At 39.3% G+C, this 23258-nt stretch overlaps 1 protein-coding gene across 5 annotated transcripts in view; it reads right to left on the reverse strand.

Moving 5' to 3' along the window:
* The window catches only part of Ptbp3 (polypyrimidine tract binding protein 3), a 93010-nt gene that overhangs the window by 45461 nt on the left and 24291 nt on the right, over window positions 1-23258 (reverse strand). For 4 of the 5 annotated variants that reach the window (XM_042697695.1, XM_042697690.1, XM_042697687.1 and 1 more), the window contains 2 exons: window positions 7451-7620; window positions 1513-1659 (listed from right to left, as the gene is read on the reverse strand). In XM_042697695.1, coding sequence (XP_042553629.1) covers window positions 1513-1659; window positions 7451-7620 — 317 coding nt within the window. The remainder of the gene's footprint in view (window positions 1-1512; window positions 1660-7450; window positions 7621-23258) is intronic. The other variant, XM_042697694.1, reaches the window with a different exon arrangement.

The raw sequence follows: 23258 nt of genomic DNA on the forward strand, positions 1-23258 counted from the left end.
ATTCCTACATGCTTTGGGGAGAAGTATGGGGAGGCAAGTTAAGCTGTGATAATAAATAAATAAATAAATAAAAATAAGGGGCTGGGAAGGTGGCTCAGAAGTAGAGTGCTTGCCTACATGCAAGAGGCCCTGGGTTTGATTCCTCAGCACCACATAAACAGAAAAGGCCAGAAGTGGTACTGTGGTTAAAGTGGTAGAGTGCTAGCCTTGAGCTGAAGGGCTCAGGGACAGCACCCAAGCCTAGAGTTCAAGCCCTGTGACCAACAAAAAATAAAATAGTCTTTTCTACTTTAAAACATCAAGTATTCCAGTAGTTTATTACATTATTGCTTAAAAATAAGGATTACGGACAAATGTTTTAAGCAATGCAGAAAACTGTAACTTAATTTTAATGCAGCCCACCTTTTTATGCCTTTCAACACACAATCAAAAGCAAGGCTGAACAAGGTGGCATACAACTGAAATGCCAGCACTCTGGAGGCCAAGGGATGAAGATCAATAAGGGGTTGGAGGCTAGCCTGGGCTGCATATAGCCCAGCCTGACCTACACAGTAACTCTATTAAAAAATAAGCAACAACTGCAGGAGTTCTTTACCTAGAGCAAGAACACAAGTCAAAGATACACTTCATACAATTTTTTTTTAAATACCCTTTTGGGGGGAGGAGAAATAGGGGGTGACTAGAGATTGAATTCAGGACTTCCACTACTTGAGCTAATGATCCAGACCCCAAACTACTTGCTTAAAAGATACTTGGCTTTATAGACAAAAGCATTCCTATGTTTAATTAACCTCAAATTGAACTAACTAAAAATGGGCTGAGCACTGGTGGCACATACCTGCAATCTTAGCTACTCAAAAGACTGAGACCTGAGAATCACAGTTCAAAGCTAGTTGAGTAGAAAGTCTGTGAGACTCCAATTAGCCACCAAAAAGCCAGAAGTGGAGCTGTGACTCAAAGTGGTAGAGCGCTAGCTTTGAGCAAAAAACAACTCAGGGACATCACAGTACACAGGCCCTGAGCCTAAGCACGACAAGTGACAAAAACAAAAACAAAAAAACTTTGAAAGGATAGAAAAGACTTAGACTATAGCAAAATAAAACAGAAAAGTGAGATAATACCTAATAGCCATGTTTACAATGTTTATAATACCAAATACCTATGTTTACAACATAAACATCACTCCTCCAAGATTTTGCTACAAATTCTATTATAACTTATAAAGTTCCTTTTATATTTGAGATTTTAAAAGGCATATAACAATGCATTTTTCTTTAATCATTTTATTATAAAAATAATTTTAAAAGAAAAAGTGTTATTTCTAATGTCTTAGGATATTTCTAAGTGGCATTTTAAATTATTAAACCTTCAGGAAAGAAATTAAACACATTATTTCAAATAATAAAGAATCCTAAAATGAAAAATGGTACATACCCTACATAGTACAGAAAATTTTAAAGTTTTAATACCATGTATACTTTTATCTATTTTTAAAGGTGCTTTAATACTTACAGCTTGATTAGGTAGATTGTCAGTTTTAAGTTCTCTGTGATTGGAATACTGAATATAAACAGGCTGGCTTCGAAGATGAGGAGTAACAGGAGTGTAATAGTTCACCATAGTAACAGCAGCTTCCTCAGAAGCCATTTCTAAGAAAGCCTGCAATACATGACAAAAAGATAAAATGAAAAACCATGTTTTTTAAAAAAGATAAAAGTATTTTATCATACTAGTTTTCTCTAGCCTCATGCATTCTCAATAGAAATTATAATGCCCCCAAGAGGATGAAAAAATCCTCTGCTTTGAAGTATATCATACAGGCTAATTACAAGTACCCAAAATTTGGATTCAATAATGGACTTAGACTTGGAAGTTGCCAGTTGTTTAAATTGATGATGGATGCATGTTGATTTTTCCTCTCATTTCTACTTCTTCTAAAATCTAAAAATATTACTTATAAAGGCAAAAACAAATATATATACATACATGTATAATATACATATATATATAAATGGGTGCTTTAAGGATTTAAAGTCTTATATTATTTAATAGTCTTATGTTAATAGTGATTTAATAGTCTTAAGTTAAAAATCTTGGGGTTAGCCTGCTTTCACTATATTTGATGTCAGTATAACATGTGGAGGAGATGGGGACAAACAAGTCGTTTAAGGATTCAGGTGGACCTGTTGCAACAATGAGAAGTACAAAATGTCATGTCAAAACCAGCTTTACAATGTCGGGGGGGGGGGGGGGGTATGATTGGGTGGGGGGGAGGGGGGAGGCTGGGAAGGGAGGTGAAGGGTAAACAAAGGAGGAGGCTGCAATGCATGGTAAGAAATGTATGCATTATCCTGCCCATGTAATTGTAACCCCTCTGTACAGTATGTTCTCAAATAAAATAAAATTTAAAAAAACAAAAAACAAAAAACAAAAAAAAAAATCTTGGGGTTAGGAAGTGGTGCTGTGGCTCAAGGGGTACAGCGCTTGCCTTGAGCTGAAGAGTGCAGGGACAGCGCCCAAGCCCAGAGTTCAAGTCCCACGACCGACAAAAAATAGATAAATAAAAATTATAAATAAAATAAAATGATGAAAAAGATGAGTTAAAGTGTTTTCACTCATATGTAGAAGCTAAACCAAATACACACACACACACCTGAGGACAGGTACATATGTATACACATCTGTACACTTAAATTTATATGTATATACATAAAACATGACTGTAACTATGGGACTAGGAGGATGATGGAAGGGGGAGGGAAAGAAAGATGGAGGATAAATAACTTTCAAAGCAACTACATGTGAAGTCAGCATAAGGAGTCTCAATGAAAGCTGTTGATCAAAAGGGGGTTGGCAGGACAGAGGGAGTAGAGATGGTTGTTCTGAGCAAGGTAAAATACATGCACATCTGAAACACCATTGTTAGTCTCAGTACAGTTTAAAAAAGAATGATAGGAAAGTGAGGCAGGCTTCATTCATGGTTACTGGTGCCAGTGGGAGGAGATAGCTAACAAGGAGGGTGAATGAGAATCAGTATGTCTAAAATCTGTTGAAATTAGGAGTAGTGGGATGGGGAGAGTGATAGGAGGTGAGATTCATCAAGATATGCATGCATGTTATACTGGTACCCTTTTAGTTGTACTAATATATACTCATAGTATATATATTAGATACACTGTATAAGTGACATATACTGATATGAAAAGTATTGTGATTAAAAGGCTAGAGTACACAAAAGATGCATTAAAATTTAATGAGGCAATTAGGGTCTTTTTTTTAAAGCCAAAAGCCAGAAAGAAATAAAGAGGAAAGGAGAAAAGGAAGGAAAGCTGACAAATGATATTCCTTTTTTTTGTAAGTCCTGGGACTTGAACTTGGGGCTTTATGCATTGTCTCTGAGCTTTTTTTGCTCAAGGCCAGCACTCTACCACTTGAGCCACAGCACCACTTCTGGCCTTTTCTGTTTGTGTGGTACTGAGGAATCGAACCCAGGGCTTCCTGCATGCAAGGCAAGCACTCTACCACTAAGCCACATTCCCAGTTCTGACAAATGATATTTTAACTATCAAAATTCTTTAACAGGAATGAGACATAATGTTGTGTTCCACCTTTCCTTTGTATAAAAACAACAAAATGAAATAATTTTATTTATAAATTAAATAGAATACTCTTTTTCAGTGACAGTTACCATCTCATACTTAGCTAACTTGAAGCCAACATATCAAGGAACAAGAATTGTCAATTCATCGTGGAAAGGAAACAATTTAAACTTATTCTTAACTGTAATAACTTAGTTATTGACAACCTTGAACCTTATTTCCTCATCTAAAACATGAAGTGCTGTCAAATATGATCTATAAATTTCTTTGCATCTCTTAACATAAGATTCTGGTGTTTTGGAGCTGGGAAGGTGGCTCAGTGGTAGAGCGCTTGCCTTGCATGCTCGAGGCCCTGGGTTCGATTCCTCAGCACCACATAAGAAAAAAGAAAAAATCCGGAAGTGGCGCTGTGGCTCAGGTGGTAGAGCGCTAGCCTTGAGCTGAAGAGCTGAGGGACAGTGCCCAGGCCCAGAGTTCAGGCCCCACGACCGGACCCAAAAAAAAAAAGATTCTGGTGTTTTGTTTTTTTTTTTTTTTGGGGGGGGGGGGGTCATGGGGCCTGAACTCTGGGCCTGGGCACTGTCCCTCAGCTCTTCAGAGGCCAGCGCTCTACCACTTGAACCACAGAGCCACTTCCAGCTTTTTCTGCTTATGTGGTGTTGAGAAATTGAACCCAGGGGCCTCATGCATGCAAGGCAAGCACTCTACCACTGAGCTTCCTTCCCAGCCCTCTACCATGAGATTCTGCGGGGGGAGAATCTATTAAATTTCAGCCACCAAAAAAAAAGCATCCCTTTAAAATGGTGTGGCGCACACACTGTTACTTGACTTTTTCTTGTTGTTTCCATTTCTGAGGTTTGAAATCAGGGTCCTGTGCTTGGCAGACTGGCACTTTTCTACTATGAACTATGCTTCTAGCTTACATTTTTGCTGGCTATTTTGGAGATGAAGTCTAGCAAACTTTTTTACCCAGGCTGGTCAATCTATGAGCCTCTAAATCTTAGCCTTATGAGTACCTACAATTATAGGTATGAGACAGCAATACGTACCTGCAATTACACAGTATACTGTGTAACATTTAAATCAGATAAAAGCAATATACAGTATTCGGTTATTCTTTTTATTCTTTTTCTTTTCTTCTTTTAACAGTGCTCAACATCAAACCCAGGTCCTAGTATGTGGCAGGCAAACACTACACCAATGAACTTCAGTATCATCCATTATATCAGTTAGCCTTGTCTACAGTATTCTAATAAGCAATAGTGTATCAACTTTTTTTTATTCTTTTTTTGGGGTCCGGTCATGGGGCCTGAACTCTGGGCCTGGGCGCTGTCCCTCAGCTCTTCAGCTCAAGGCTAGCGCTCTACCACTTGAGCCATAGTGCCACTTCTGGTTTTTTTCTTTTTTCTTATGTGGTGCTGGGGAATCAAACCCAGGGCCTCATGCATGCAAGGCCAGCGCTCTACCACTGAGCCACCTTCCCAGCCCCCTTTTTTTATTCTTATCATCTAAATATACCTTTGTGCCTACTGATAACTTGTCCCAACCTCTTTCTCCTCATAGTCTTCCCAGCTACTGGCAACCACCATTCTATTCTCAACTTTCAGCTTTTCAGATTCCAAATATGAGTAAGAGCATGCATACTCATCTTTCACTTAATTAAATAATTAAATAATCTTCAGTTCCATTCCTGCTATTACAAATAACAGGATTTCTTTTTTTTTTTAAATGGCAGAACAGTACTCTATTTTTTTTTTAATGGCAGATAGTACCCCATCACTGCATTTTCTTTATATGTTCCCTGGTTGATGGACATTTTGGTGGTTTCTATTTTTTGGACATTGTGGATGGTGATGCAATAAATGTGGGAATACAGATGTTTCTGACACACTGATTTCATTTGTTCTGAGTATTAGTGTATAGAATGAGACCTTAATGTTTTTGGGGGGTGGGAGTGGGAGATCCAGTCACGGGGCTTGAACTAAGGGCCTGGGTGATGTCCTTGAGCTTTTGCTCAAGGCTGGTGCTCTATCACTTTTAGCCACAGTGACACTTCTGGTTTTCTGGTGGCTATAAAAGTCTCATACAGGGCTGGGAAGGTGGCTCAGTGGTAGAGCGTTTGCCTTGCAATGCATAAGGCCCTGGGTTCGATTCCTCAGCACCACAAAAGCAAAAAAAAAAAAGGGGAAAAAAAGCCAGAAGTGGTGCTGTGGCTTGAGTGGTAGAGCGCTAGCCTTGAGTTGAAGAGCTGAGGGACAGCACCCAGGCCTAGAGTTCAGGCCCCACAACCAGACCCCAAAAAAAAAAAAAAAGTCTCATACATTTTCCTGCCCAGGCTGGCCTCAAACTGCAGTCCTCCGAACATTTATAAATAAGTTCTAGCTTCCATATATGACAGAAAATATTTGTCCTTTGTCTCTTTGGGCCTAACTTTAAAACCAGGAGATCCACAGCAACCAATGAGAAAGGGCCCAGTCTATTTGAATTTGCATGCTCTTTAACCCTACAAAAAAGTGGTCTTGTAGTAACTTGCTCTAAAGCAATCTGATTTGAATTTTTTTTCTATTTCCTTGTTTTGAGGTTAAGAACACTAACTCTTCTGTGTCCAGCTGCACATTTAATTCTACCTTACAGGTAAGGTTTTGCCCAAGTCTAGAATCATATATAAGTCAGTATAACCTTTTAAACTTGTAATTTTGTCTTGTGACAATAGTATTCATGCCCATTTAGATTCTGGAAAACTGTTCTGTAATTTGTCAAATGATCTACTAGGATCATCTAATAATCATAAATTTAAAAAAATTTTAATGTATATTTTTATTTAAGTAGTTGTTCAAAGGAGTTGCTATTCAATAGAGCAGTTTATGAATACAGTGCCTCTTAATAAAAAATATTTTAAATAAACACTTCTATTATATAAAACACAAAATGTTTTGTTATGAAGGAAAATGACCACAAGTCCACAGGTAACAGTAATCTTCTTTCCTATGTTATTTTTGTTGATTTTCCTGACACACACACACACACACACACACACACACACAATCTGCTTGAAAAACTGAACTTATACCATGTGCTAGTGGCTTAACCCTGTAATCCTAGCTACTCAGGAGGCTGAGATCTGAGGACCATAGTTCAAAGACAGCTTAGGTGGGAAAGTCATGTGAGATTCTCATCCCCTTCAAAAAAGCTGGAAGTGAAACTGTGGCTCAAGTGGTATAGAGTGCATGCATACACACAGACACAGACACAAACAGAGAGACAGACACACATACACATATACACAACTAATCTTATACACCTGAGGCATAGCTCAAGTGATGAGTACCAGCCAAGAGCAGTTAAAAACTAACTTATAAGTTGATGTCAGTGGCTCACCCGTGTAACCCTAGATACTCAAAAGGATGAGATGTGGATGATTGAAGTTCAAAGCAATCTGGGCAGAAAAGCCCATGAAACTCCATCTCCAGATAAGGACAAAAATCTAGGCTGGAAGCATGGCTCGAGTAGTAGAATGCCTGCTGTGAACAAGGATGCTGAGCAAGCATGATGCCCTAAAGTTCAAATCCTAGTCCTAGCAAAACAAAACAAAAGCAATCACCACAACAAAACTAACTTATAATCACAGAATAAAATACAGGTTAGAAAAGTTAAAGATCCAGACAACTACTTTTTAAGACCTCATGAAATCCAAGACCAGCCTGGGCAACAAAGCAAGACCTATGTCTGGATGGATGGATGAATGGATGGATGGATAGATACAATATTCTTGGACGTTCAAAATAATAAAAACCATCATAACACTAACACCAGGGTAATAATCATTCTGTCAATGTTTAAACATTACATACCTGGCTTTTTCCTTTCAACATCAAAAGATTAGTTACTTTGCCAAATGGTAGACCTAATGATATGACCTCTGCTTCGGTGACATCACATGGAATTTTTCGAAGATGGAGAACACGGGAAGGTGAACAGGGAGGTCTATCTCCTTTAAATTTCTTGTTGTCATTCCCATTAGCTAAAAAATATAAGATTTAAAAAAAATTACTGGAACTAATTTGGATTGACATACTACATTAACTATATTGTCACATTTAATTCCCTCGAGTTTCAGGATGTAAAATTCAAGGGACTATGAGGGCTTAAGAAGGAAAAAGGAGGACAGTGGCAAACAAAATCAACCACCTTTCAATAAACCCTTTATCAGGTTTCTCTGTGAGCATTACAGTTTTAAAAACTGATATATGCTATTTTAACATTAAGGAAAAGTATTAGGGTACGTGAATATATTTAGGCACTACAAAATGATGTTCCAGCCGGGCGCTGGTGGCTCACATCTGTAATCCTAGCTACTAAGAGGCTGAGATCTGAAGACTGCGGTTCAAAGCCAGCCCAGGCAGGAAAGTCCATGCCACTTTAATCTCCAATAAACTACCAGAAAAACCAGAAGTGGCGCTGTAGCTCAAGAGAGTGCTAGCCTTGAGCCGAAGAGCTGAGGGACAGCGCTCAGGCTCAGAGTTCAAGCCCCGTGACCGACAAAAAAAATAAAAATAAATTTAAAAATTATGTTCCAACAAAGGGCCTGACCATATACAGATCCCATTAAGATTTTTAAGTAAAATGGAATATTCCTATTGCCTGTTAATACTATTATTCCTGTATTCTTCATGTCTATGGTGATCCTGATGTAAACAAACCTACTGCTCTTCCACTTGTACAAAAAACACAATTATATATAGTATATAATACTTTATATTAAATGACTGTTATTTATGTATTTAGAATATTTTTATAATTAATGTATTGTTAATTTTACTTATAAAATGAACAAAAAGTAAACTGTACAACAGCCTCAAGCAGATCTTTAAGGTAGTAATTTAAAAGGCACTGCTATCGTAGGAGATGACAGCTTCATGCTTGTTACTGTCCCTGAAGACATTCCAATGGGACAAGATGTAGAAGACAATGAAACTAATGATCATGACTTTTACATTTAAAAAGCAAAACAAATTAACAACAGAAAACACATAATGATATAACGAAAGAAAACATTTTTTACACAGCTGTAAAATGTGTTTGGGTTTTAAGCAAAGTATTATTACAGAATGTTGGAAAGTAATTCTTTTAAGTTTACAAAGAAAAAAGGTAAATGAATCTAAGATCAATGCTATTGAAAAATAATTATGAACAAAACATTCAGGAATTATAAAAAGTCTGCAATAGAACACAATCACATCCTGGGATTCCACATTTACTCACCCAGCAGACCATCTAGTTGTGCAGGGCACCTTTTCTATTTTTAGATAAACAAATACTTACCATTCTGTTACCAATGCTTATAGTATTCAGTAAAAGTGACCATTTGCAGAAATCTATGGCCTAGGGCAACAGGTTATATCATATAGTACTAGTATGTACGTACATAAACTCTCCAATGTAAATCTGTGAGTATACTAGTTATTTCCTTAATGATAAAATTTTCTATAAAACATTTCTCAGAAAATACGCCCACTACTGAAGGATGACTATACCTCTAATTCCACTTTTCTGAAGAATTTTTCTAAGCTATTCTAATGCTAAGTATAATGAAAACAATCAGTTTTAGAAAAGTATGCTAGGAAACTGAATATAAATTACTTAGTATCTGAAAATTTCATTACTAATGAAACTACTTAAAATGTCTGTGATCCTAAATGAACAAACTTTATGAAAAGCAAATAAGATGGGCCCTTGTAGATTATGCTGTAACCTTAGTACTCAGGAGGTCTGAGACTTGGAGGACCACAATCCAAAGCCAGGACAGGCAGAAAAGTCTCCAACTAGTCATCAAAATGACAGACTAGTGGTGTAGCTCAACTGGTAGAGCACCAGCCATGAGAAAAAAAAGCTGGGTGAAAGTGCAAGGCCCAGAGTTCAAGCTCTGGTACTGGCAAAAAATCTTAACAAAAATATAACAGTATTTTGTATTAATATCTGTGACAGAGAACCTAACTTGTGTACATAGTTTCATGAAATACATAAACACTTGTTCCAAAATTCTGGGAACACAGGAAGTACCTGCCTAGAACTAAGACTATTAATTCCTAAAAAGTCCAAGCAGGTCTGCTTCTTGATCACATTATGAGTAAGATGGCTAGAAAAGTGATTTGTTCTCTTCTATTTTAACAAGTATGGCCTTTCCATCCAAAATGCCTACCCACAAACATTATTTTCATCTCTAGCCATAATCATTATCACCAACCTTGCGTTTGATCTTGTCCCTTTTTTCTCTCTCTTCTTCTAGTCTCACTTCCTGTGGAAGTGTCCCTAGGATTTATTATCATCGCTTAACTAAAGAGAGTCTGAAAGTTCCAACAGAGTTACAAATTCCTAAAATATCCTTTAGTAATTTCTACTTCATTTTTATCATTTGAGTCCCACAAATATCCAAATAAAAATTTAAAGGTAGTTTAACTTCAAGTCTCAGAAGTGTTTTAAAAAACATAGGAAAGAGTAAAAAACCTGACAGACATTGACAAATTTCATCATACTATAAGAGACTACTATGGATTAACAATAAACAAATACTAAGCTAAAAAAACAAACATCAGTCACTCAAACAAGAGTTGAACAAGGGCACCTTCCATGCTTGCCCATGCTAAAACAACAACATTAATATCATCAATGAATTAAGTACTGGAAAAACATCCTCAAGCCATGCAATATCTGTAACCTTACCCTACATGTTTCAAAATAATAAAAGGACATTAAAGAGGTTGTTTTGTCAGCCGGGTGCCGGTGGCTCATGCCTGTAATCCCTAGCTACTCAGGAGGCTGAGATCTGAGGATCACGGTTCAAAGCCAGCCCAAGCAAAGAAAGTTTGTGAGCCTCTTATCTCCAATAAATCACTAGAAAACCAGAAGTGGCGCTGTGGCTCAAGTGGTAAAGCGCTCACCTTGACTGAAGAGCTGAGGGATAGCGTCCAAGCCCCACGACCGACCCACCCCCAAAAAAAAGAAAAAAAGAGGTTGTTTGTCTAAGAATGGCATTATAAGTTTGGGAAAAGTGTAAATACTGAAAAGCAAGTTTTTGATTTCTTATTTGTGTTCCACTACCAAGCAGAGATCTAGTATGATAAACTCTTATCAAAAAAACATGTGGAGGGGGGGACCAAGATGGCGACGGGGCAGTAGGGAAACGCCACAGCTCTCTCCAACCAAAAAGAGAGTTCGAGTTCCAACGTTTAATCTCCCCAAGAGACCGACAACAACAAAAAGATGAACACTCAGAGAAAAACCAGAGGTGGAAAATAACAAAAAAAGAAAGAGAGGAAAAGAAGAATTTCAGAACAGAGAAGAGCAAAGACCCCTCCCCCAACCTTTACTGGCCGCGCGGCAGTGCGCCAAGCCGCCGGCCAGCCGCCCGGCGGGGGCTGCCGGAGCCACAGAGACACAGGGGGCTGCTTGCAGATCACCAGGTACCAGATTGCAGAACAGCGGATCGCCAGGAACAGAGAAACCTACCAGCCGGGAGTCTCCACGAGGATCCCATCCCCACCCCTCACTCTCCACCGGAGCTGAGAGGCTCCATCCCGCCAAAGCCGCCCCGCACGAGCAACACGACAAAGGGACCTGTCGGCAGAACACCCGCCCAATCGCGATCGCAGCAACCCGGCGGGGGGCCGCCCAACCCAGCCTGCAACCACCCCAACTGAACTCGGATTGCAACAACAACTGACGACCTACAGGGTGAGTACCCAACAGGGGACAGTGAATCCCCCAAGGGAGACCAGAGCTGGAGGGAATCCCCAGACCCTGACCTAGACTCCCTACCCCAACACCCGGACCACAGGACCCACTAAAACTGGGAACTGTTCGAGAGCTCCACCAGCCGGTGGAGCACACTCTGCTGGCCAGGCCAGAGCAAGAGCGCCCCTGGAAGGGAGCTTAAATGCCCAAGCCAGGAACAGCGCCCCTGGGTCAAGACTACCAACAGTAGAAGAAATTTGAACTGTGTCCTCCAGGCTGCATAACCTAGGTGGTATACACATTAGCACAGGCCTAACGAGCGCGCTCCAGGCTGGGGCCGGAACCAGGCCCGGGGACCGGCGCCTGAACAAAGCAAAAAGGGTCAGAAGTGGGGCTGTGGCTCAAATGGTAGGGTGCCAGCCCTGAGCTGAAGAGCTGAGGGACAGCACCCAAACCTAGAGTTCAAGCTCACAACCAGCCCAAAACAAACAAACAAAAACACATCAGGAGCCCATAGCAGACTCCAGTATTTGGGAGAGTGCATCCAGAGCATCTGATCTTCCCAAGAGCACCCGCAGGAGCAAACACAAGCAGTCTAGGCTGCTCAACCCTTCCAAAGGCGGGAATTGCTACAGCAGAGAGCTGAGAATCCTAAGTAAGTCAGAATAGCAGCTGGAAATAGGCTCCCAACAGAATCCAGATCAGGCACAGACTCTCTCTACCAATACAGAATCAGCAACGAAGCAAAGACAGACACACCAAAACAAGATTGAAGAGCAGTCTCCTGAACCCCCATGCGAAAATCACAGAGAAAAATCACAAGGTTTACCACTACCCAGGACAGCAAGCTCACCTCAAAAGCCAGCAGCCACGCAGGGGAGAGCCCCAGTGGGAGCAAAGCAGGAATGGAAGACAAAAACTACATCCAAGGGTTGCTGGAGGCAATGACTCAAGAAATAAAGCGAGAAATGGATCAGAAATTGAAAGAGCACAAGGATGAACTATCAAAAGATATACAGGATATCAAACAAAAATTGGATGCAAAAATAGAAGCTGCACAAACCTCAGTAAGAAGTGAGATAAACGCCAAATTAGAGGTAATGCATACTGATCTCACCTCATTGAGAGGTGAGATCAGTACTCTGAGAACCAACATTGAATCCATAAAGGGATCCATTTCCACCATGCAAACCACAATAGAAGCCACGGTCAACAGAGTGAATGAAATGGAAGGAAACAATGATAAGGAAATGATAAGGAATGATAAGGAAATGATAAGGAAACAATCCTGCATGCAGCAAAAATGAAGAAGGAGCTATACTACAACGGGAAAAAAATTAGAATCACTGCAGATCTCTCCACACAAACAATGAATGCAAGAAAAGCCTGGGAAAGCACCATACGAGCCCTGAGAGCCAATAACTGCCAACCCAGACTGATATACCGGGCAAAGCTAGCATTCACATTCGATGGAGAACTGAAAACTTTTAATAGCAAAGAAAAACTAAATGAATACATAAACATTAAGCCAGCATTACAAAGAATTCTAAGAGGGGGGACACAACCTGAAGAAAGCAACCAGGAACTGGGACCTGCCCCAAACAGGCATTACTCAAAGTCTAACTGAGCAAGCACAGGAGGAAAGGAAAGAAGAAAAACTTAGGAAAACGGAATGGCAGGGACAACAATGCATCTCTCTATACTTTCTCTTAATATAAATGGGCTGAATTCGCCAATTAAAAGAAAACGAACTGAGGACTGGATCAGAAAACAAGACCCATCCATCTGTTGCCTTCAGGAGACCCACCTCTCAGCCAAACATACAAACAAACTCAGAGTGAAGGGGTGGAAAAGGATCTACCAATCAAATTCCCCCAATAAGAAAGCAGGTGTAGCTGTCCTGATATCTGACAAAATAAACTTTTCATTAAAATCAGTACAGAAAGACAAGGACGGACACTACATATTAATAAAGGGAACAATCCAAGAGGAGGATATAACCATCATCAACTTATATGCCCCAAATATCGGTGCACCCAGATATGTTAAACAAATGCTCTCAAACTTACAGAATAAAATAGATCCCAATACGATAATACTAGGAGACTTTAACACGCCACTCTCACCAAAGGACAGGTCTACCAACCAGAGGATTGGCAAAGAAGCTACCGAATTAAGTGAGGCCATACTTCAAGCGGAATTAACTGACATCTACCCAGTATTTCACCCTAAAACAACACAGTACACATTCTTCTCAGCAGCTCATGGAACTTTCTCCAAAATAGACCATATCATAGTTCATGCAAGGAACTTAAGCAAATACAAAGGGATCGACATAATCTCCTGTATCCTATCTGACCACAGTGGAATCAAGCTAGCTCTCAATAACAAAGCATACCGCAGAAATTTCTCTAATACATGGAAATTGAACAGCACACTCCTTAACAAGGCCTGGGTAACAGAAGAGATCAGAGAAGAAATAAAGCATTTCCTACAACTCAATGAAAATGAAAACACCTCACAAAGAAACTTGTGGGACACAGCAAAAGCAGTCCTGAGGGGCAAATTTATTGCCCTCAGTGCCCACATCAAGAGAATGGAGACAGACCAAGTAAATAATCTCATGTTGCAACTAAAACAGCTAGAAAAACAAGAAAAAATGGGACCTAAAGCTACTAGACGAAGCCAGATAACCAAATTGAGAGCAGAGATTAACCAATTAGAAAATCAGAAAACCATAACCAAAATAAACCAAACAAAAAGCTGGTTCTTTGAAAAAATAAACAAAATTGATGGCCCGTTGGCAAGATTAATTAAAAAAAGAAGAGAGGAAACCCATATTAATAGGATTAGGGATGCCACGGGAAACATCACAACACAACACGTACCCAAGATATCCAAACAATTCTAACAGACTACTTTCAAAAGCTATACTCTCTAAAGGAAGAAAATCTGGCGGAAATGGATGCATTTTTAGAGAAATACAAGTTACCCAAACTGAGCAAAGAAGAAGTTAACCAATTAAATAAGCCAATATCCTATAATGAGATACAGGAAGCTATCAAAAGTCTTCCAACAAAAAAAAGCCCAGGACCAGATGGATTCACAGCAGAATTCTATAAGACCTTTAAAGAAGAACTAATACCCATACTCCTCAAGCTCTTCAGAGAAACAGAGAAGGAGGGAGCTATCCCAAACTCATTCTACGAAGCCAATATCACACTCATCCCCAAACCAGGCAAAGACCCAACCAAAAAGGAGAATTACAGGCCAATCTCCTTGATGAACACAGATGCAAAGATCCTTAACAAGATTCTAGCTAACAGAATCCAGAAACACATAAAAAAAATAATACACTATGATCAGGTAGGCTTCATCCCAGAGACACAGGGATGGTTTAACATACGTAAGTCAATAAATGTAATCCAGCATATCAACAGAGCCAAGGTCAAGAATCACATGATTATCGCCACAGATGCAGAAAAGGCCTTTGATAAAATTCAACATTCATTCATGCTAAAAGCTCTGGAGAAAATAGGAATAGAAGGAACATTTCTAAAAACAATAAAAGCCATTTATGACAGACCAATAGCCAATATTATACTTAATGGAGAAAAGCTACAACCAATCCTCCTAAAAACAGGAACAAGGCAAGGATGTCCACTGTCTCCACTCCTCTTCAACATAGTCCTAGAACCCTTAGCCAGGGCAATAAGGCAAGAAAAAGACATTAAAGGGATCCACATAGGGAAAGAAGAAGTGAAACTATCCCTTTTTGCAGACGACATGATACTATACCTCCACGATCCCAAAAACTCCATCCCCAAACTTTTAGAAATCATAAGTCACTTCGGCAAAATAGCAGGATACAAAATAAACCCACAAAAATCAGTTGCCTTCCTATACACTGAGAACGCACAGGAAGAGAGGGAAATAAAGGGAGCAACCCCATTCACAATAACCTCCCAAAAAATAAAATATTTAGGAATTAACCTAACCAAAGATGTAAAAGAACTATTTAATGAGAACTATAAAAAGTTAAAGAAAGAAATTGCAGAAGACACTAGGAAATGGAAAGACCTCCCATGCTCCTGGATAGGCCGACTTAATATAGTAAAGATGGTGATACTTCCAAAACTAATATACAAATTCAATGCAATTCCTATTAAAATCCCAATGACGTACATCACTGAAATACAGAAAACAGTCCAAAAATTTATATGGAACAACAAAAGACCTAGAATAGCCAAAACAATTCTAGAGGATAAAGACAATATGGGAGGGCTATCCATGCCGAACTTCAAACTCTACTACAGAGCTATAATCACAAAGACAGCATGGTACTGGCACAAAAACAGACCCGAAGACCAATGGAACAGAATAGAAGATCCAGATATAAATCCACAGGCCTACAGCCAGCTGATATTCGACAAAGGAGCCAAAGACATACAATGGAAGAAACACAGCCTCTTCAACCGCTGGTGCTGGGAAAACTGGGCAGCCACATGCAGAAAACTAAAAGTGGACCCCAGCCTATCACCATGCACCAACATCAACTCAAAATGGATTAAAGACCTTAACATTAAACCTGAATCTCTGAAACTACTGCAGGACAGAGTAGGAGAGACACTTGAACTAATAGGCACAGGAAGGAACTTCCTGAACAGAGTCCCAGGGTCACAACAAGTTGGAGAGACTCGACAAATGGGACTACCTTAAAATAAAAAGCTTCTGCACAGCTAAATCTATCGCAACTAAGCTAGAAAGACAACCAACTAATTGGGAAAAAATATTTACCAGCAATATATCAGACAAGGGGTTAACATCCTGTATATACAGGCAACTCAAGAAACTAATCCCTCCCAAACCTAACAAACCAATTACTAAATGGGCAAGGGAACTAAAGAGGGACTTCTCAAATGAAGAAATAAAAATGGCAAAGAAACACATGAGGAAATGTTCATCATCCCTGGTGGTGAAGGAAATGCAAATAAAGACAACCCTGAGATACCACCTTACCCCAGTCAGAATGTCCCACATCCACAAATCAGCCAACGACAAATGCTGGAGGGGATGTGGAGAAAGAGGAACCCTATTACACTGCTGGTGGGAATGTACACTTATACAACCACTTTGGAAAGCAGTCTGGAGGGTCCTTAGAAAGCTAAAGATTGACCTCCCTTACGACCCAGTCATACCACTTCTAGGCATCTACCCTGAACAACAGGAACCAATATACAAGGACACGTGCACCTCCATGTTTATTGCAGCACTGTTCGCAATAGCTAGGATATGGAAACAACCTAGGTGCCCCACCACAGATGAATGGATCCAAAAATTGTGGTATCTATACACAATGGAATATTATGCAGCCATTAGAAATGACAAAATAATGGCATTTGCAGGGAAATGGATGGAGCTAGAAGGAATCATGTTGAGCGAGGTAAGCCAAGAACGAAGAGACAAACGGTACATGGTCTCCCTCATAAGTGGATGCTAAATCCAAAAGGTTAGTGATACGACAAAACTAACAGGACTTAAGAAACAAAGAACTCCCGCTCATCTGGTTGAACCACTACTAAATATCCTCATGCTGCTGATCACAAATATGGTATATAACATGTGAACACTGTTATATATTACAGACTGTGGTAGACAATTTGCTCCAGGGAAGTTAGAATGAACTTGTGACTTTGAAATTATGTAATCATTTAATCACAATCAAAAAAAAAAAAAAAAAAAAAAAAGAACCTCGGGGAAGGGAGGGAGGGAGGGGATGGTAGGGGGAAAACAATGGAGGGGGTAACAATGTTCAAGAGGAAGTGTACTCATAACCTCACTCATGTAACTGTGACCCTCTGTATAGTAGCTTTACAATAAAAAAAAAAAAAAAAAAAAAAAAAAAAATAAAGACAACCCTGAGATACCACCTTACCCCAGTCAGAATGTCCCACATCCACAAATCAGCCAACGACAAATGCTGGAGGGGATGTGGAGAAAGAGGAACCCTATTACACTGCTGGTGGGAATGTACACTTATACAACCACTTTGGAAAGCAGTCTGGAGGGTCCTTAGAAAGCTAAAGATTGACCTCCCTTACGACCCAGTCATACCACTTCTAGGCATCTACCCTGAACAACAGGAACCAATATACAAGGACACGTGCACCTCCATGTTTATTGCAGCACTGTTCGCAATAGCTAGGATATGGAAACAACCTAGGTGCCCCACCACAGATGAATGGATCCAAAAATTGTGGTATCTATACACAATGGAATATTATGCAGCCATTAGAAATGACAAAATAATGGCATTTGCAGGGAAATGGATGGAGCTAGAAGGAATCATGTTGAGCGAGGTAAGCCAAGAACGAAGAGACAAACGGTACATGGTCTCCCTCATAAGTGGATGCTAAATCCAAAAGGTTAGGTGATACGACAAAACTAACAGGACTTAAGAAACAAAGAACTCCCGCTCATCTGGTTGAACCACTACTAAATATCCCCATGCTGCTGATCACAAATATGGTATATAACATGTGAACACTGTTATATATTATAGACTGTGGTAGACAATTTGCTCCAGGGAAGTTAGAATGAACTTGTGACTTTGAAATTATGTAATCATTAAATCACAATCAAAAAAAAAAGAACCTCGGGGAAGGGAGGGAGGGAGGGGATGGTAGGGGGAAAACAATGGAGGCGGTAACAATGTTCAAGAGGAAGTGTACTCATAACCTCACTCATGTAACTGTAACCCTCTGTATAGTAGCTTTACAATAAAAAAAAAAAAAAAAAAAGAAATGATGTGGGAACTTACTGATGAATTCATTCATTCATTCATTCATTCATTCAACAAATGCTTAGTGATTGTCATGCTCCAAGCTAGGCATTGAGAAAACAAATTTTTTAATGAGAGAAACAATTTTTATTTTTAATGCAAAGCTGATAATATTGTATATCCAAAAAAAAAACCATGTAATTATAAATCACTATTGCAGGAGGAGGAGGAAGAAGGAGGAAGAAGGAAGGAGAAGAAAGAAGGAGGAGGAAGGAGAGGAAGAAAGGAAGAAAAGGAAGAAGAAAAAAGGAAGAAGGAAGGAGGAGGAAGAGGAGGAGGATGAGGAGGAGGAGGAGAAGAAAAAGAAGAAGAGGAGGAGGAGGAGGAGGAAGAAGAGCAGGAGGAGGAAGAGGAGGAGGAGGAAGACAAGGAGGAAGAAGAGGGGAGAGGAGGAAGAGGGGGGAGGAGGAAGAGGGGGGAGGAGGAGGGAGGAGGAAGACAATAAAAACAAAGACGAAGAAGAGGAAAGAAGGCACTTGTGTTGGCTATAAAATCAAACATCCCACTCTGGACAAATTACCTGACCACAATGAGATGCCACCTTTCATCTATCAAGATGTTCACTATAATTAAGACAAAGATGTGGAAACACAAACACTTGCATAGTCTTGGAATGTAAACTGGTACAACCACTACAACAAAAAGCTGGGCTGATGATATTAAGTTTATCAAACTTGAGGCTTTGAATACAAACCCAATACTGGAGAAAAAAAAAACCCCAACAAAACCAAATGAATAAAAACAAAAAAACCTAAGCAGTATGTAAAAAACTAGTTCAGAGTTAAAAGGTTCAAGGTCAACCTGGGTAGAAAAAAGTTAAGAAATTACATTTTGGCTAATGGCTGAGTATAGTGGCGGGCAAAACTTACACAAGCTACAGGGAAAGCAGAATGGATGGGCAGTGTGACATGTGCTCGTCACTCATCATTCAACACAGGGAAGCATATAGAGAAAGAATGCAATCCAAGTTGGTCTAAGCATAAAACAAGACCCTACATCAAGAAATGATCAACACAGAAAGGTCTGGTGGAGTGGCTCAAGTGGTAGAATAACTCGCTAACAAGTGGGGCCCCAAAGTCAAATCCAATTACTGCCAAGAATTTCATCACTTCTGATGAACACAGATGTGCAGACTCTCAATGAAAATTTTTTTTTTTTGCAGCACTATTCACAATAGCTAAATAGCAGAATCAGCCAAGGTATCCAACAACATACAAATGAATAAAGAAGACTGGTATATATAAACCACAGAATAGTAGAGTCATAAAAGAAATGCAATCATGCCATTTGCAGGAAAACAGAATTATAACATCATGTTGAGCAAGCTCAAAAAGCCAAGTATCATCTATATATAGAAGTTATACCTAAAAGACATACCCATATTAGCTGATGGCTCATGCCTAAGATCTGAGGATTGTGCCCAGCCTGGCTGGGCACCGGTGGCTTACCCCTGTAATCCTAGCTACTCAGGAGGCTGACACATCTGAAGATCACGGTTCAAAGCCAGTCCGGGTAGGAAAGTCTGTGAGACTCTTATTTCCAATAAACCACTCGAAAACCGGAAGTGGCGCTGTGGCTCAAGTGGTAGAATGCTCGCCTTGAGCTGAAGAGCTCAGGGACAGCGCCCAAGCCCAGAGAGTTCAAGCCCCACGACCGACAAAAAAAGAAAAGCCAGCCTGGCAGGAAAAGTCTACAAGACGCTTATTTCCAACAACCAAAAAGCCAGAAGTGGAATTGTAGCACAAGTGATGGAGGACCAGCATTAAGCAAAAAGCTAAGGAACAGCATATCCAGGGCCCTGAGATCAAACCCCAGTACTGGAATGACAACAAAAAATTTATATTCACAGACATGTAAATGTGTGTTTGTGTGTGTGTGTGTGTGTGTGTGTGTAGCACATGACTAATTATGGGGCTATTTAGGATGAGGTAAAAGGGAAAGAGAAAAGAAAGATGGAGAGCAAATAACTTTGAAATATAGTGCAACTATGTATGCAGTCTGCATTAAAAATTTTCAGTAAAATCTGTTGATGAATAGAGGGTTTTAAGAACAGGGTGAGAGAAAGCAGTAGTACACATCAAGGAAATGGAAAAATGAATGACAGGAAAACGAGATAGGCTCCATTGAGGATTGTGCAATTGGGAAGAGGGAGGGTTAACGAAGGAAGTAAATAATGAATATGGTTAATTATACATCTGCATGTATAAAAATAGAAAAATGAAGCTGGGCCACTGATGGCTCATGCTTGTAATCCCAGTTACGCAGCAGGCTCAGATCTGAGGATTGCAGTTCAAAGCCAGCCTGGGTAGAAAGTCTGTGAGACTTATTTCTAATTAACCAACAAAAATCCAAAAGTGGAGCAGTGGCTCAAATAGTAGAGCAACAGCCTTGAGCAAAAATAGTTAAGGAACAGAATCCAGGCTCTGAGTTCAAAAGGAAAAAAGGCACAAAAGGAAAAAAAGAAAAGGAAAGAAAAGAAAAGAAAGGAAAAATGAAACTTGTTGAAGTGGGGAGTAGAATAGAGATAGAGATAGAGATAGAGATAGAATAGAGATAGAGGAGAAGGACAGAGGTGAGTGTTTGATACATTGTATGCATGTTTGGAAAAGTTACAACGGACCACCACTGTACAACTCATGTACAGTATTTAAAAACAAAAACAAAAAACTTATAGTCAGATGCTAGTGACTCAGACCTATAATCCTAGCTATTCAAGAAGATGAGATATGAGAATTACAGTTACAGTTCAAGGCCAGCCTGAACAGGAAAGTCTGTGAGATTAACTCCAATTAAGCACCAAAAAGCTGCTAGTGGAGCTGTAGCTCAAACGGCAGAGTACTAGTATGCAAAACATCTCAAGGACCTAACCCAGGCCATGAGTCCAATGTCCAGGATCAGCAACAACCACCAAAAACAAAAATGAAAAATAATCTTGCAAGCTCAATCTATTAAAAAGATCACATACCATAATCTAATTGGTTTCATTCCAAGGATTCAAGGTTGGTTCACCACATGTAAATCAATAAATGCAGCATATAAACATAGAAACACACGTAAATCAATAAATGCAGCACATAATCACACAATCATTTCAACTGATACAGAACATACATGTAACAAAACAACATTCCTTTATCATAAAAGTTCTATAGAAATTAAGAATAAAAGGAATGTATCTCAACATAACAAAGGCTATATATAACAAACCCGTAATCATATTGAATGAAACAGGAAAACTGAAGTAATTTCCTCTAAACTCTAGTACTGGCAAAAAAAAAAAAAAAACACTCTAAATGGTCAAATATCTTGATCTGAATATCTGAAATACAGGAACACACTAGAATGTACAGGCACAGGTAAATATTTCCTGAGTACGTATCCAACTGTTCAGAAAATTATCAAGAATTGAAAAGTACGACTGTATCATATTTAAAACTTGCTTTATAGTGAAAGAAATACCAGAACTGAGACAATCTACAGAGAAAATCTTACACTGTTATTGAACAGAGAATGACTGAAACTCAAAATATTCGTTGAGATTAAAAAAAGACAAATAATAGTAAAAGAATAAATAACCTAATAAATGAAAAACCAAGTAAGCACAGTTCTCAGAAGAAGAAATACAGATGACTGATACAGCAAGAAAGGTTCCATATTCTTAGCCATAAATGAAATGCAAATCAAAAACTATATTAATATTCTATCGCATCTAACTCAGAATGGCAATCATCAAGAAACAACAAATTCGGAAGTGGCGCTGTAGCTCAAGTGGTAGAGCGCTCGCCTTGAGCTGAAGAGCTGAGGAACAGCGCCCAGGCCCAGAGTTCAAGCCCCACGACCGACCAAAAAAAAAAAAAAAAAAAAGAAACAACAAATTCTAGCAAGGATGCAGGGAACAACCCTCATATACTATAAGTAGAAATGTAAACCAGTGCATTCACTGTGGCAATCAGTTTGGAAGTTCCTACAAAAACTAAGATCAACCTACTTACGACCTTACACCACTCTTATATATCCAAATTCATTACAACTCTGTTCACAATAGCTAAATTGTGCAATCAGTTTCAATACGCAACAAATAATAAGTGGATAAAAAAATAGAGTACATATACACCCAGAATACCAGTTGGCCTTAAAGAAAAATGAGGGAGAATGGACAGAATTATAGAGATCATCATTAGCAAAGTAGACCAAGCTCAAAACTCAAATACATGTTTTGTTCATTTGCAGAATCTAGACCTAAAAGATATATATGTGCATTTTCATCTTCATCTACATCTATATATAAACATGTCTGTCTATCTATCTAAACAAACATAATTGTAACAATGGGACTGTTTAGGAGAGAGGGAGAAAAGGGGAGAAGGAAAGAAAATTATGAAGGATAAATAATATTGAAATACATTGTATATGTCTATTGAGGGCATAGGAAACTGAAAATTTAACAATAAAGGGGTGAGGGAATAGGGAAAGATATCAATAAAGGAGGTCAATCTGACTAAATTATATTCTATGTAACTTGTGGAATACCATGGTGAAATGTCCTTTGTACAATTAATACACACTTTTAAGAAAAGCAAAAATGAATGACAGAGCCAGCACTAATGACTCATGCCTGAAATTCTAGCTACTAAGCTAGAAACCAGCTAGAGTAGAAAAGTCCACAAGTCTGTATATCCAATTAACCACAAAAAAGGCAAGACTAGAGGGATGGTTCATATGGTAAAGATTACCAGTTATGAGCAAAACTTTAGTACATGCGCGTGCATACACACACACACACACACACACACACACACACACACACGCATACACACTAAAGATAAGAATGAGAGTAAAGAAGGCTCTGCTAGAGGAGTCAAATACCAGCTAACAGATGATGAATGAAGGTGAATATGGTGATCAAAGTACTTCATATGTATTTAAGAAACAGTACAGCCTGGCACCAGTGGTTAACACCTGTAATCCTAGCTACTCAGGAGGCTGAGATCTGAGGATCGTGGTTCAAAGCCAGCTCAGGCAAGAACAGCCGTGAGACTCTTACCTCCAATAAACCACTAGAAAACCAGAAGTGGCGCTGTGGCTCG

The sequence above is a fragment of the Dipodomys spectabilis genome, unplaced genomic scaffold (genome assembly GCF_019054845.1).
Source record: "Dipodomys spectabilis isolate Male_0828 unplaced genomic scaffold, ASM1905484v1 ptg000006l, whole genome shotgun sequence".
NCBI lineage: Eukaryota > Metazoa > Chordata > Mammalia > Rodentia > Heteromyidae > Dipodomys > Dipodomys spectabilis.